This window comes from Rhinolophus hipposideros (assembly GCF_964194185.1).
Source record: "Rhinolophus hipposideros genome assembly, chromosome: 14".
Classification (NCBI taxonomy): Eukaryota; Metazoa; Chordata; class Mammalia; order Chiroptera; family Rhinolophidae; genus Rhinolophus; species Rhinolophus hipposideros.
In genome coordinates this window covers 62150405-62166708 of record NC_138060.1, presented here as the reverse complement: position 1 = coordinate 62166708, position 16304 = coordinate 62150405, and the positions used below count along the sequence as shown (strand labels likewise).

At 58.3% G+C, this 16304-nt stretch overlaps 1 protein-coding gene across 5 annotated transcripts in view; it reads left to right on the top strand.

Annotated features, from left to right (window-relative positions):
• CACNA2D2 (calcium voltage-gated channel auxiliary subunit alpha2delta 2) overlaps positions 1-16304 on the top strand; it is a 133741-nt gene that overhangs the window by 90978 nt on the left and 26459 nt on the right. For all 5 annotated transcript variants that reach the window (XM_081071612.1, XM_081071616.1, XM_081071614.1 and 2 more), the window contains exon 4: positions 11429-11488. In XM_081071612.1, the coding sequence (XP_080927738.1) occupies positions 11429-11488 (60 nt within the window). The remainder of the gene's footprint in view (positions 1-11428; positions 11489-16304) is intronic.

The window sequence follows — 16304 nt, the reverse complement described above, 5'->3', positions numbered from 1 at the left end:
TTTCGGAGGTCTCTGGTCACTGGATTATTTGTTTACAGATTCCCTAGCCCTGTGATAGTGCTGGGGGTGATGGGCAGAAAAAGGTAAAGAGTGAGTGGTCTCTGCCTGTTCTCTGACTTTCCTCAGGGATGCGGAGGCGGTGGGGCCAGCAGTGATGGCGGTGGCTACGAGAAGACATGAGGTGCTAGCAGAGAGATCACAGTGGGGCGAGGGGCCTAGTAGTGAAGGTGGTAGTGGGACGGAGGTGATGTTGATAGTGGATGGTGATGGCAGAGGTGACAATAATGGTATTGGTGACTGATGATGAGAACGAGGTGGTGACGGTGATGATGGGAGTACCACTGGCGGTAACAGTGCAGTGGTGATGGAATATGGGGGTCGTCAGGGGACTGTTGATGGTGATTGGGGGATCAGTCACGATTATGGAGGTAATGGTGATGGGGCGATGGGAGTGACATCTGAGGGTGGCAGGGGCAGTGGTGGTGGCAATGGAGGTGATAGGGCTGGCAGGGTCCCCCGTGGAATGTACCTCATGGGGCAGTCCACCAGGAAGCCCTGTCACACATGTGTGCTATGCCCTAGCTGGAGGCAGGTTGCAGTGGGGCTTGCTTGATTCTCTTTTTCTTTTAACCTCCAGTGAGCACAGCCTTCTGGGTAATGAGATGTAAATTGACGGAAAAGACAATGAGCCAGCCTGCGGTCGGTGGGGCAGCTTTTAGAGTCAGGCTGATTGCCTCCATGCCAATTTGCATGGCATTAGCTGTGCACGTCTCCTCCATCAAGCTGGTGCATTTCATCAGAGGTCACCTGGATGGTTGCTTTCAACATAGGGTGTTGACCTGTGATCCAGACCAGGGGCCAGGGCAGGACCAGTCTGACCCTTACGTGACCTGGGCTTCAGGGTGTGGCCCCAAGGAGTCTAAGCCTGTGGGGAAGGCCAGTGGGTAGGCCGTGGGGCAGGGGGCTTCACGGTCAGCCGGGCCATGGACGGGCCAGGGTCCATGTATGGCAGACCCACAAGGGTCCATGCGTGGACCAGCACCACGGTTCCATCGGGGCACGTGTTGCTAAGGTGACAAGCAGGCCTCAGGCAGAAGGGAAGCCTGGCCCTGGCCTGCGATGATGCTTCGGTATAGGTCCGGGCTCTGCCCCTAACTGGTACCGTCCCCTGGTGATCCCCCCAGGCCTAGCCTCGTTATTTCCACTGAAGGTGATGGTCCTCAAGCCAGGCCCTGCCTGTGGTGTTCTCAGTAAGAGCGGCTAGGACCAGTTCTGCATGTCAGGGTCACACACTGCACACTCTGAGCAGGCCCATTCTGTCACTGTCACCATCACTCAAGGGTACACCTGAGATCGTTCCAGGAGTGGGACCCAGCAGGGCCTAGGCAGTGGGGCGCCCAGGCGAATGCCCACACCTGTCTGCTTATCCCTCCACTCCTGTCCATGGTGCTGAAAGTCTGGGCCCAACTGGATCGGGGGTCCTTTCTGTGAGACGGGCCAGGGCCCCTTCCCTGCTGCCCTTGCTCCCTGACCCCTGCACCCCCTCTGACCCAAGACTCCGCCCCACGCCCCTCCCGACAGACGACAGTGGAACCAGGGGCTCCTTCCTTCAGCCCTCTGGCCCCACCTCCCTCCTCACTGTCCCACTCCCTCTTCCCCTGAGGTTGGGCCTAATCAGAGCTAATCAGAAAATTATGAGCTGCCTGATTACTGATTAGATTCCTAATGTTAATGGAGTCGAGAAGGACCTGCTCAGGCTGTGTTTTAGGAAAAAGTATAAAAATAACATCATGGGAAGGGAGCTTGATGGCTGGGCAGGGGCTTGGGCTCTGCAGTTCCAGTGGGGAGGGGCTCTCAGGCTCAGCTTTCATGTGGAAACACACTTCATAGCAGAGGGGCCTAGCAGTGCGGTTCTACCCCAGTGACGTCACTGTGCCAAACAGCTCTTAGTGCAGAGGCCTCTGTTAGCTTCTGTGCTCAGGACAGTAGGACTGAATTGCAGTGGGAAGATAGTTAGGACATAAAGAACTTACCACCACATGAGAGCAGGACTGTGTCTGGGCTGCTCACTGACCACTCATGTCTAGTACAGGCTAGGCACACAGTAGGTGCTTAATAAACATTCATGGACAGGAAAGAAGGAAGGCACATCAAGCCCTTCCCACTGAAACCGCCACCCTCCCCTGTCCTTTCCTTGAGCCTTGGTGGGGCATAGAGGCATCTGAGAAGGCTTCTTGGAGGAGGGTGTTGGAGCAGGTCAGGAGAATGCACTAGGCTGGGGCGAGGACAGACTATGCCAGCTCCCCAGGGACCCAACTCCTGGCCGTCCTGGCCAGATGAGGGGCCCCTATCCATCACCTCTCACTCCAGCAGAGCCCAGGGCTTTTGCTTCCAGACCTTTCCATCTGACTTGGCAGCAGCGGGGTGGCACTGTCAGATGACATTTTCATGAGATCCCGAGTGGGGCTGGGGTCCTGGAGAACAGATATCTCCAGTTCATACCCCTGAGGCAATCCCTTGGACCCTGTGCATGGGGTGCTCAGGGAGGCCCCTACTTAGACTCAGCCTCATCTTGCCCACACCTTTGCCTCTACACCATTTTGGATCCCTGTGCTCTGGCGTCAGCATTGTTTCTGGCCTGGCCTCTGCCATCTCCATCTCAGGGAAACCCAGGGCCTCCAACCTGGCAGGTCCCTACGGACACCTGCTGATTTACCCCCCGCCCCTCTGACCATGGTGGAAGCCTGTGCCCAGCACTGGGGCCGCCCAGATCCATGAATCAAGTCCCTGCCCGCAAGAGGCCACCTCTGGGAGGGAGCCAGACATAACAGTGCTGGAGACACCACAGGGGGTCCTGCAGACCCAGCCTGCAAGGGGCACCAGGCTTCCTGGAGGAGGTGCATGCGCTCTGACTCCTAAAGGATGCGGCCAGCTGAGGGGAGGGAAGGGCAGTCAGGCTTAGGGCACAAACAAGGGGGGGACCTAAGCATGGCAAGGGGGTAGAGTTCAAGCTCAGCGTGGTGGGAGAGTGATGAGACGGGCAGGGCCAGGCCCCGCAGGGCTCTGTAAAAGATGGAACAGGAGAGGGAGGAGTGATCAGGGCAGCTAGGAAGCCCTGGATGGGGGCACAAGGGCCTATGTGGGAGGCTTGAAGGTGTGGGGGCCTCGGGCAGATGAGGTCATGGTAAACAGATCGGGTGGGAGTCTGAAGTTGGGTTTGGGTGGAGGTGGGGCACTCTGGACAGGTCTGGTTTAGAAGGGAGAAAGGGGCCACGGGCTTAGGGACTTTGGAGGGGAGCCGCTTCCAAGGGGTGACCTTCAGGAACTGATGGCTTAGCGTGGGTGGTTGGTTGAGTAGGACACCCAAAGGGTCCCTCAGTGCCGGCCTGAGGCCAGGCCAGGATGCTGGGGGGCAGTGGACAAAGGAGGGGGACAGCCTCTGTCCCTCATTGGCATGAGCTTCAGAGGGGGCTAGGTCAAGCCAAGGTCAGAAGGCCCAAGAGAGAAGCTGAGGTTTGGGGGAGCAGTTAGCAGGTTCTGGGGTAAGTCTGAGTAAAGGGGCAACCCAGGAGCTGGGGCTCTATCTCATTTCCAAAGTGAGTCCACATGCTGCAGTCTGTCCATACTTTGTTCCCCATCACAACCCCACAGCCCTGGGAGGGTCCTGGTGGGGTTCTGGTTCCCATTATTCAGGTGAGAAACTGAGGTCCAGAGAGATGAGGGCAGTGCTTCCCAAATTGTGCGCAGAGCCAGTCGCCCAGCCTCTGTGACAGGGCATTGTCACACAGAAGCACACACCCAGGCCCACACGTGTATCTCTAGAACACACATAGGGAGCGACATGTCCATGGTACATTCAGATAAATGACGTTTCGCCCTGCTCTTCTAACCAGCCACCAGCCCTGGGCCCGATACGCTCACCTGATGCTATCTGCGTATTTTTTTAAAGGATGAAAGAAACTTGAATGAATTACACTGGGTCATCATTCAGAGGGAAGAAAATGGACAAAATTGGCAAGAAATGCACCTGGCTCACCAGGGACTGGTATAGCCTCGGAATCCACCTGAGCCAGCCCTCCGCTCAGGCTCCGAGGGGCGAGGTGCCTCCCAACGGCTGGGCTCAGGGGCCACAGCCCAAATGTGAACCTGATGCTATGTGTTGATATATCGGCTAATTTCTCATGGGGAACGTCTCACAGGTGCCCTTCAGGTCGCAAGAGCAGCAGCAGAGACCAGGCAGAGCAGGGTCCTAAGAGCTGGGCCTGTCCTGCTGCCCTTAGCACGAGGCTGTCCAGGGCCACACCCCTCCCATCCTGAAGCAGCCCCATGCTGGAGGTGTAATCCCCTGAGGGTGGGCTTCTTCCACGATTCCTGACAGCTGCTCTGTAAAGGCACCCTGGCCCCGCGAACTTTCTGCCCGGCCGCTGAAGCCCCTTTCCTCTCCCCTTGCCCTGTTCACACTGGGCACATTTATCTCCTGTTCCATGACACACCAAACTTACTCTTTCTGTATTGACTATGGTTCCCATTGAAAGTTAAAGCCGTGAAGCCAATGGGATTTATGTCATCACTTGAATGCCACTTCACCTCCTTTCCTTCCTGGGAAGGAGGATCTCAGATCCCATGGCCTTATTCCTGATGTCAGACTGTCTACTTTGGGGAACATACCAGTAATAGGAAAGAGCGGATTTTTAAAATGTTCTCCCATGGCAGAATACAATCTGGCAATCAGTGTTCTGGGAAATCCTGTCGGGTCTGAAATTCAAGCCTCTGGGACACCAGGTTCCCCAACCCCACCTCCAACCTCATCACAAGCCACCCCTCACTTCTTTATATTTTTCCTGGGAAATTAAAACACAGGTGCCCCTGGCAGGTGGAACCGAGGGGCGCAGGAATTGACAGCCAAGCCCGAGGTGCCCAAAAGGGAGCAAGCCAGCCCAGGCCTGGGGGCGGGGAGGCAGTGCCCCCTCTCCAGAGGGGGAACCACAACGGGAATGAGTTTTTCCCTGTTACATGGATTCTGACCTTTTTTTTAAAAGAAAAAAAATCCATTTTACTAATTTTTTTAGCAACTCGTGGAAGACGCATGAGGCTGGTGAGGGAAAAGGTCAGGGGGCCTGTCACTACCATCACACGCGGGCCCCACGTGACAACTTTCCCCCAGGCACCCTCCTCGGCTGGGAGAGCCCGTTATTTCCCTGTGGGTTTGGTTGCTGGAATTTTGGTCTGGGGTCTGGGTGTTTGTTTGTTTTTCATATTTCCAGTGGTGGTTTTATCTTTAAGATGGAAGCTTAATACAGAAAGTTCGTACAGAAAGGGTGGGACTGATGTGTCCTGGGACGGTAGCCGAGTAGGTCCAGTGTGGATGGATACAGGAAGGAGGGCAAAGCCAGGTGCCAGTCCTGCCCAGGAAGTACTGATGTCGGCAGTGCACTTGGCAGGAAGGCAAAGCCACCGGCTTGCGCATCACCTGCCATGGGTCCGGGTCAGCCCGCGCCGCCCATGCTGGTGCACTCCTCTTCACCCCTCAGAGCCCTCAGAAGGTCGTGGTGAGTAAGGTTGTCCCCTTAAACCTCTGAGCATGTCATGTGCCCTGGATGGTGGCAATCAGGGTCATTGAGGCATCCATCGCTCGTGTAGCAGGCACTGTCCCCATGCACCTCCCTCAGGCCACAGTTGTGCAAGGCCAGGGCCAAGGTGGGATTCTCCTGGTCCCTGACTGTGGATGGACCTGCTGGCAGCAAGCGGTGGACGGACAGACAAACGCCCACTCGGGCCAAGGTAGCAGGAAGGAGAGGCTACAGGGCCAGGACCTCCCACCCCACCTGTAAGGCTGCCCCTATTGTCAGCCCTAGGGCTCCAGCTCCTGCCTTGTTAAGCTGCATCTTGCTTCATTATTATGCAGATATTTTAATTATGCAGATATGTTTTTCGACAGTTTTAAATATGTATATTATTTACTCATTAGACCGTAACAGCTCTGGAAATTGGAAATCTGTATTTAGTATCTATCGGTGCACTACACAGAGCTAATACAGGGCCTGAAGGCAGGGGCGAAACAGGGTGGCGAGGGTGGCACTGCTGGGCGGGGCAGGGAAGGCTGGGCACCCTGGTGCTCCCCTGCTCCCGGGGTCTGGGCCCAGTGCCACCAGGGATGGAGGGGAGCTTCAGAGCAGCATCTGGGAGGCTGGTTACTGGTCCCCTTTCCTGGAGGAAGGGCGAAGGAACCACTCTGGGAGGCAGGTGAGGGACACCTAAGCCCGAGCAGCCAGGCCGCAGCTGGCAGACCGGGTCCCGCCCTGGAAGGTTCTCTGGTTGACCTGGGTTTGATGTCCCTTCCACCATTTCCTCCCTAGGGGCCTGAGGCAGTAGCACTAATGCTCTGAGCCTCAGTCCCCTCACCGGTAAAAGAAGAAGCCACCCCTCAGGGGTCTTGCTGAGGAAGAGGCAGTCTTCCACCTGTGGTTGGATTAACTGTGCCAGTCAGGGAAGCCTTGGCCAAGGTGGGTGCCAGGGGCGGTGTCGGCTGTCATCCTGTCATCGTCACCTTCCTTGCAACTCTCCGGCAGTGTTCTTGGGGCATCTGCTGGGTGCTGGCACTTTGCTGCCTGCAACCTCCACCTCAGCGCCCCCCATCACAGCTTCTGCCGGGCTCAGCCCCAGGGGCCCAGACCTCCATATCCTGTGCACCATGGGCTCGGGGCCTTTGATCCCAAATCTCTCGTATCCCCTGGAAGAGAGAGTCACTATAACTGAGACCAAAAAGTGTGGTCTTCCCTTTGGGCTGCACAGAACAAATCCTATTTGATGGGCAGTTGCTCCCAGACCTTTTCGGGCTGGGCCAGCACCGAGAGGAGGGGCTCCCCAGTAAGGGACATGAGGGGAAGAGGCCGAGGAGAAGTGGGGGCACCCAGCCTGGGAGGAGGAGCAGGAACTCAAAGAGGATGGAGAAGCCCCCATGCCCAACGCCCTCCCCCAGTATGCAGTGGGGCCCTGCCCTCTAGGTGTTCCCTCTGAGGGGCACCCACCATGGCCCAGGTCCCTTATCTCAGTTCATTGTCTGCCTCAGCTTCAGGGCAATTGAAAGACGTTTAACTTAGTGAAATTTGAAGGTGTCTGTGAAGGGGCCTGCTCCCCAGTGGAGCTTTGTCCCAGCGCACCGCCAGTTCTCCTCTTCCTTGTCTTTTCCTGTAAAAACAGTTTCCGGAGCTAAGGGAAATTGATTGTTAAGTGAAACTCTCTGATAATTGCCCCTGAAATGCCCGCTGTTACTGTGATGGACTTGGCCGTGAGCTGTCCTGCTCAGCAATCCCACCACACTTTCCTCAACGCCTTGGCCACAATGAGGACGTCATCGGCCAGGCAAGCCACCAGCAGCAACTTCGTAGCAGCATTACCCTCATAGGCAGCCCCGACTCTCTAGGATGTGAGGAGGAAAAGAGGCTCAGAGAGGTTAAACCACACACCTGGGATCAAACAGCCCAAGCCCTGGCCTCTACCCTGGTTCAGAGTCACTGTGACCTTGATTTAGCAGAGGTTCATTGTGCACCAACTGTGTGTCAGGGGCCAGGTTGCTATAAACTGGACAGCTGTCAGATATGGCCTCCACCAAGCTCAGAGCCCAAGGGAGAATGCAGACAAGGCAGAAGGTTCTGTGGATGCCATGATGCGGACGATGGGGCATTGGCTGGGGTCAGGGAATGGTTAAGAGAATGAGGTCTAAGCTAACACCTCAAGGCTGAGGCAGTGTGCCAGGCTAGTGGAATGTGGGCGAGAGCGCACAGAAGGAAACAGACTGTGCAGGGCCTGGTGGCAGGAGAGCAGAGCCCAGAGCCCAAGCAGGAGCTGGTCCCAGGCGAACAGGCACTCAGGGTCAGGGATGGGACCAGAGTGTATCTCTCCAGACAGGCAGGAGACTGGAGATGGCACCAAGCTGTGGCCCCACCGCTGCCCCTGCCCTGCTGGGAGTCTTGGTAGGGTGTCCCTTCATCTCTGGGTCTCAGTTTCCTTCCTCATCCTGCCTACCCCCAGCCCAACAGGAGGACTCCAGAGCGATGGGAGGAAAGCTCGAGGAGGATGAAGCCTGGGGCAGCCTCAGGCAGGCCTGACTACTGTGGCCTCTGTGCAGACAGCAGCCCAAGAAAGACTGACTGCTGCCAGTGGGGAGGGGAGCCCGTGGACTGGTCAAGGACAAAAGGAGGCTTCCACAGGAGGTGACGGAGTCTGCCAGGGCTGACTGAGAGGGTAGGGGGCACATCCCAGGCAGATAGAGTGGATAACGGGGAGACAGAGGTGGGCAAGTGCCTTGCGTGCTTAGAACCATCCAGAGAAACGCCAGGGGACCACCCGCTCTGAGTAGCTTCTGGAGGTTGGAGCAGAGGGGCTGCCGAGAACCTGCCCTCTCTGAATAGGCACAGTTACTCTCTCCGCCTGCAGGAAATTGGGGGCGGGGGGCGGGAACACTTGCTCAAGGGTGCCAGGATCTGAACCCAGGCCAGGCTCCAAGGCTCCAGGGTCCAGGTTCTGATCGCCACTTGGGGCCCCGAGACGTGCCCGTGGGTGGTCCTAGTCCTCCCACCCTCTCAGCCTCACAGCCTGCCCACCCCACCGCCATTCAGCGGCCCAGCCCTTCCTCCCACACCACCAGCCTGTGCGTTTAGCAGTTTCCACACGTCCAGCGCCCGGGGATGGACTGATTGATCTGTAACACCAAAAAAATAATAATGGCTTGATCGTTACCGAGGATTAAAAGTAATCCTTTCGCTGTGGCTATTGCAACTCCGTTATTCACGAGTCAGCGGGCTGACCCAGGCCTTTGAGCCCATGGGACTCCATGAGTTCAAGGAGGCTGGGGGCTGCGGCCCTCCCGCCTGGGGCTCCCTCCTCTTGGCTGCTTGGCTAGAGAGCTGGAGGGGCTGCAGCCCGTGCCCCTGGGGCCTGTGAATCCCAGGGTCAGAGCTGAGCCCTGAGAGGATAAGGAAAGGGGGCGTGCAGTGATTGCCCAAGTCCCCCTGTCCCAGGTGTAGTCTCAGGGCTGCTCCATAGGCTTCACCCCCTCTCATCCAGGCCTGGGACTGAGCTTGTGAAATAGGTGCTCAGTTAACAGTAATGACAAATGTCGTTAACCATGTCACACAGTAACGTCCTCTGCGGAAGGGTACTGCAGACTTGTGAGTCAGGGGCCTCACCCATTCTGGATGCTTGTGGTTTAGGTGGAAAGGAGGCCCCAGGATGGAAAGGGAGGGGCAGGCGTTGGGCACAGGTGGCTCCCTGGGGCCTCAAGAAAGTTTTGCCTTTTATACGCAGAATCATGGGGAGCTGTTGAGGGTTAGGGTCAGGGAGCAGCCACATGCTCAGATCCTCGCTTTGAAGGCTCCAGGTGCCCTGGGGGGAATAGATGACAGAGGGCAAAAGGGGACGCAGGAGCCTGAGGGAGGACAGAGCCTGGGCTGGGGACCACGGGATGTGGTCTGAGTGATACCAACAGTGGGGTGCAGGGTCCGCAGTCCCAAGGTGGGTGGGCTTATTCCAGGTGGGGATGGAGTGAGCTCCGCTGGGCCTGAGGGTCACCCCAGGTAGGTGTCCAGGAGCTCAGGGGGGCAAGGATTGCAGGCAAGACAAAAGGAGGTATCTGGGAATAGAGAGGCCTGTGGTCCCTGCAGCTGAATAAGGGGGGTGGGGTCCACCCAAGCAGAAACAGGTGGGCAGAGGACAGCACATACAGATAAGACAGGTGGGGTAGAAGGAGAGGGAAGTGGAGGCCAGGAGGGGCTCGGCATTGTGAAATGAGGGGTTTGACTTCAAAAGGGCCTTCCCACCTTGCCCCCAAGACCCCCAGCTTCGTAGCTGTCTCAGCTTTTGGCCCGAGGAGGAGGGGAAGCCAGGCCCAGCAGGAGTGGGGATGGCTCTGGACAGCCCCTCTGACTGCCTGGGATGGCATTGTGCCCCCAGAGAGTGGAGGCCGCAGCTCTGCAAGGAATCCCACCGAGCCCCCAACACTGTTCCATGGCGGGAGGGAAGAAAAGCTGGTCTCCCGTGTCCTGACTCCCATTTCCCCCTAATGGGCAGCTGCCAGGCTTTATTAGAACCTCCCCTCGAGGGCCGTGTGCACCTCAGGCCTGGGCTGATGGACAGGGGCGTGTGTCCTGATCACCAAAAGGCCAGGGCCTTCTGAGTTGGGGCTGGGGGCCCGGAGGCAAGACGCTACGGCTCCATCATGAAATGGAGTGGGGCCGGGTGGGGGACCAGAGCCGCTCTCCCAGAAAGAGCCGCTCCGTCCCTCGCCAGGCGTGGTGGGCTGTGGAGTGTGCTGGGCAAGGCAAGCGCAGTGGTGAGGGCCAGGCTCAGGGCCCCAGACTCATTCTGTGACCTTGGGCAGGCTGCCTGGGTATCCTCATCTGAGGACATGTCAGGCACGTTGTGAACAGTGACAGGTACACGTGACGTGTCGCCTGGGGGAGGGTTTGGAGTACAGTAGGTGACTGGTTTGTGGTGACAGCCATCATGGTGATTCACTGTACAGGACTTCACTGTTTTCGGCTCTGTGGGAGGCCCCCAAGGGCCATCTTCAGGAGCCCTAAGACTTCTTGGAGGGACAGGATCTTCGGAGGTGCAAAATAATAATCTCTGATCAGCCAGGGCTCAGACCATGAGCCAACCCACACCTCCTCCAGGAAGCCTTCCCTGACGTCCCAAGTTGCCACAGCTTTCTAGAAGCACCTCAGCTATTCCTGCCCTAGTTGTTCTGCCTGGTTACGTATCTGTTTCCCCTCTGGACTATAAGATGGCAGGGCTGATGCTGCCATGGTGTGGCGCCAGGTGTGCCGGGTAACGAGGTGTGGGATGGACAGACACACAGTTGTGCTCACAGGCACCGGGCCTCAGTGGAGGAGGCTGCAGGAGCCAGCCCCAAAGGACAAGCCAGGCTCGTATGGACAGAAAGCTGGGAGAACCTACTGGGAAGGAGCTTTCGGAAGCCAGGACAGGGACAGTGTTGGTGGGCAGGGGGGGACTGTGGGCCCTGAGCAAGCTGGGGGCATCAGCGAGGCACTCTCGCTGCGGCAGTTCACCCTTGGCTGGGGTGACACTGGTTTGCAGGGGATAGAGAGTGGCGATGGGGCTTAGCTCCGGGACCTGGATCCTGCTATGTCCTGGGGGTCCCCTACCACCCTGTGGGCAGGAGTTGTGGCTGGGCTGAAGTACAGGGGGTTCCACTGAGATGCCACTCAGGTCACTTTATGCAGGTGAACCCAGCTGTGTGTGGAGGGAGGGCCCACAGAGCAAGCTGGAGAATGTCTGGGGGTCCGGCAGGATGGGGGGAGGGAGTCCCTGAGCCATCCTGGCCCCAGGAAGTGCTGGGGATGGAGAAGGCTTTGGGCTGGGCACACGCCTTCCTTAGCCTCTGACCTCTCTGTGCTCTGTCCCTCAGAGATTGGCCGATGCTGCAGAGAACTTCCAGAAAGCCCACCGCTGGCAGGACAACATCAAGGTAAGAAGTGCAGTGCCTTCCCCAGCCCCGAGGAGCTGCCCACCCTCAGCAAAGGTGGATGTGAGTGTGGTGGGCGGAAGCTGCCCAGACCCACTGGACGGGCACCAAGGGCTCTGTGGGTGGAGTTGGGAACCTTTGTTCAGTAAACACGGAGGCTCCTTGGTGCTGGGACACAGCGTGCAGAGGTGAACTTGTCATTCCACCCAGAGGAGCTGTGGAGTCTGTGACAGGCTGCTCTAAAGTGGTGCTCCCCAAAGTGGATGTCGCCTTGGTGGCTCAGGAGGTACCCAGGCTCCTTAGAGAGCCCCCAGGCCAAAGAAGCCTCTTGACTCTAGGAGTCTTCTGACTTGAATACACTGACGTGGAAGAGACGCTGAGAGAAGGGGACCCTTCCCCCTCCCAGGACTTCCCTGAGCAGCAGCCTGTCTTCTAGGAGGCCCTCGGGCTGAGATCAGGGACCAGGCTGTCACAACCACAAAAGCTCTCCCTCCACCAGTTGAGCCCGCATGAGCTCAGGCACTGACGGAGCGGAGGTGTGAGAAGCTGGGAGCAGGACTCTTCCTGAGGGCAGAAGGGTCCAGAATATGGGGGAGGGAAGGGAAGCCTCACTGACTCCCAGCCTCAAACCCAGGTGGCCCTCACACCTGCACCCCTTCTGTCGGGCCAGTGTCTCAGAGGGTCACAGTAAATAGGATACTGAGGCAGGGTTCCTCTCAGGCTCAGGGAACCCCTGGTGCCAAGGATGAGGGAACCCACAGGGACCAGACCAGCTGGCAGGGCTCCCTGTGTCCTCCACAGCTGCACAGGCATCTGGGCCATGCCTCCTGGTGGCCTCTGTGATACACAGGGACAGGTAGCAAGAGTTCCTCCTTGGGACCCATAGGAGGGCAGGAGTGGGGCAGACAGCAGGGGAGGCCCTTCACTCATGTAGCGCTGGCCCGGGGCCATCGAGGAGGCAGGTGGGGTCATTATCCTGCACGAGTGGAGGCTACCTGTTGGTGGCAGAGGTTCATGGCCAGGCTGTCAGGTGCCGGGGGCTCATGCCTATGACCCAGTCCCCCTAAACCTGTCCCCCTCCCCAGTCCCCGTCCCCCCAGACCACCCTGAGCCCTGCCCTGCCCTGCCCACACCCTGACATTCTTCTTTTGCTACCTGGTGGGTGCTAGGTGCTACCCTCAGGGAGCTCACAAGGGTTGGGGGTAATAGATGATTTTTTAGGGGGCACAGAAATGAGCTAGGAACTCTCTGGACCACCCCCCACCTCCCCAGGGGCTCGGGACTGCCCTTTTCTCCCTCCGCATTCTAGCACCGCTACCCATTACTGGGCCCCGTGCCCCTCAGCATTGATCAGAAATACCCATGGCAGCAGCCACGTGCACTCACTGGCCACTCAGACCACACCTCCACCTGCAAATACGCTGCCCTGACAAGACCGCCACAAGGCCCCAGGGTCTAGCTGTTCTGCCTCTTGTCAACCTCGCTTCTCCGCCCTTCCTCCTGTGCTCCAGCCACACTGAACACCTTCCAGACCCACTCCTGATCTCTCTACCCAAATGCCCTCTGTTCCTCCTGGAGCCCAGCTTGTCTGTCCCTTCCCAAGGAAGCTGCTCCCTCCCCCAGCCCATCACCCCTCCTCCTTCAGGAAGCCAGCACCCTCAGCTCCTGCTCCGGCCCTTCCTTTGTTCCTGACATACCTGCTTCCTCCCCTGCCCACCCAGGACAGGTGTGCAGAGCAGGTACAGGAGAGCAAGTGAAGAAATCAGGGCATATGGAATGAAAAGACCCGCCTACAGCCCGACTTTCTCTTCCTGACTGCAAAAAAACCCAAGATTTCCAAGGGTCATCCTGGGCCTCTGACCTCTGATTGTCAGCTATTCTCTGAGGCAGGAACAGCTTCTCCCAGCTGTGGAGTGGACTCCACAGGTGCCTGCCAGGAAGGAGGGCCAAAGTCCCAGGGGCACCCAGGGGTGCCGAGGAGCCCCTCCCTCACAGTCCCTGTGTGGTCCGACAAGGGCCTGGCCCTCTGGGCTTCAGTTTCCCCATTGGGCAAAGGACTGGCTGGTGTTGACACTGCCTGTCAGCTCAGACACGATATGTAAAAGGGCCTACGGTGGCAAGTCAGTGGTGGGCTTCTCTGACCACACCAGCCCATGGGCCTTGGGTGCTCTGTCCTGAGCTGAGGCAGGAGGAGGGTCTGGCTGGTCCCCTCCCCCAAGCGTGACCGGAGATCCCCCCACAGCTTTAGGTGTGACCACAGGGCCAGCTGGGCCCCGCCTTACTTCCCCAATGCTCACCATGTCCCCCAATCCATGTCTGCCTGTATTGTCCCACCAGTCTCTTGGACATGGTACAGCTGTAGTCACCCCCTCCTTCTGAGCTGCAAGGTCAGGGCCCAGCTCTTCCCCTGAAGCACTGCAGCGGCCCCAGCTGCCAGGCTGAAAGGCATTAATGCTAATGGTGGGCCCATTAGCCGACACACCTCCAGCCCTGCCGAGGCTGCCAGGGAGAGCTGGCAGTGACTGCAGCTGGGGACTATCTCTGCCGGGGGATAAGGGGACGACCCGAGGCTGGGGAAGGAGGGTATTTTTGTCCCTTGCAGCCACACCACTCACTCTTGAAACCATGTCCTTCCCAACAACCTTCAAGAGATGACAGATAGGGAGCCATGTTCCCCCCCGGCACTCAGGAGGGGCACCCGGCCTGTGCCACAACCCCAGTGTCCAACTCAGGCCCTTGACACAAGCCAGGCCTTCCCCCAGGAATGCCCTTAACTCCTCCTTCGGGATGGTAACGCCTCCCTCTCCACTTAACTCCCTAGGGCTCTTCTTTCTCGCCCCGACCCTAGAATTGGCCCCCACTGCCTACAGCATCCATCTTTGGTGCCTGTAACGCAGATGGTTCCTGACACAGGCTGCCCCGGGCAAGCGTCCCAGTGGGCTGGTCTGTCTGTCCCACTCGCATCTCCTCTACGCCAGAAACAGTTGAGCCTGACTCAGTGCTGCCCGTCACCTGTCTGCTCAGCCAGGTGCCCGGTGGACAAAGTGACCAGGAGCAGCTAGGCCTCGGTCTTCTTACCTCTGTGATGGGGAGGCTGGCACCGTGGGGCCAGACTAGAATCCACTGCGTGATCAGTAGGGTATGGCCCTCCCTGTCAACAGCACACAGTAGGTCTGCATGCATACCTCTGAGAAACAGACAATGGTACACACACACACACCCATCGACCCCAGCCTGGGGAGTTGGGTCCTGGAGTATGCAGCATCAAAGCTGGGTCAAGAGAACAAGGGGGACATGTCTGGATGTGAAGCCCCCCTGCTCCCCTCCCTAGTCCCAGGTCATGACCTCACACACCTGTCACCACAGCCTTTGGACACCAGAGAAAATAGGGCCCCGGTTAACAGGCAGCACCTTGCATGGCCCCTGCGGACAGGCAGCAAGTGCTCTGGTGCCCGGAACACTTAGGGTAGATGAAGATAGCCCACCTGCCGGACACTGTACCTGGCGCCAGCACCTCACTGTGCCAGCGTTATCTGCCCTCTACACTGCCACCAGGGAGGAACTGAGCCAGGCCATGGGTGGGGAGGCAAGAGAGGCCATTAGCCCCAGGGCCTCAATGCCAACACCAGGACCTGCAGGAGACACAGCCCTGCCCTGGGGAGTCTGATGGGAGAAGTAGCTGTGCCCAGGAACCTCAAGGGAGGGCTGTGAAGGCTGGGCCAGGCCAGAGGAGCCGGCTGGACAGAACAGGTGGCCTCCCTCGCCTGAGGTCTGCCCCAGCCTCCAGCCTGCTGCCTGCGTCTCTGCCAAGCCGGCGACAGACGGCTCTCTCAGAAAACAGTCCTCTTGGCTGAGCTAAGCTGGCAGTGAGCCAGGGCAGGAAGGCCAGGCGTCCTCACTGGTGTAGCCGGGTAGCTGGCCTGGGCCCTGCACAGAGGCCTGGTGGGCAGGCGACAGTCAGGTCTGGCCAAGCCCTTGCAGCCGCCATCCGTGGCACCAAACAGCTATTCCCCATGCTCACCCCATGCTCGTGTCCTCACCCTGTTCCCCACCTGCCAATACCCCTGTTGCTGTCTCTTGGGCTTGACTCCAGCTAAGGAGTGTGTGTGTCATCTATACAAGGCCATGTGGGCCCCCCAGCCCCACCCCTCATCTGTCATCTCTGTACAGAAATCTACGTGGCAGGGGGTATATGTGTGAGTTAGAGGGGGTGATCCCCCCACCCTGCCCCGTTTGAGGAAAATGGCCCCTAGAATACCAAGTAACAAAGGGGGGTGTCAGGGGTGTGGACCCTGGACCTTAATGATGTCTGTTTCACCTTAGCCAGTGTTCTTTTTCCATGTTCAGGCGGCTTTTTCCACGTTCAGGGCTGTGAAGTTGAAAACATGAGGGGGTCCTTGCCCATGGGTAGGATTGACCCTTCCCCCTGGGATGCCCAGCTCCCTGTCCTCTTAGCACCCTCAGAGGAGGCAGCAGCATCCTGATTTTATAAGTGGGACCCTGAGCTAAAGCCTCACTGAGGCTGCAGGATTTAACAGGCACCCTTACCTCTTCGGTGAGATAGGGTGACCCCTGGGGGTCCTCATGGGGCCCCTGGGATCTGCACTCGCAGCTCAGGCTTCCAGAGCTCACACATTCCAGTCAGGATTGAGGCCAGGACCCTTTTCCAAGGCTCCTGTGTGTGCTGCGTCCTTGTCTAACCCAGAGGCTGGCACTAACTGTGGACACTGGGTACCAGGCAGGCCAAAGCAGACAGAGGCCTTTCCAGGGACTCTCCCACCCCAACCCTGATGCCCCCATCCTGCCACACCCCCAGCTC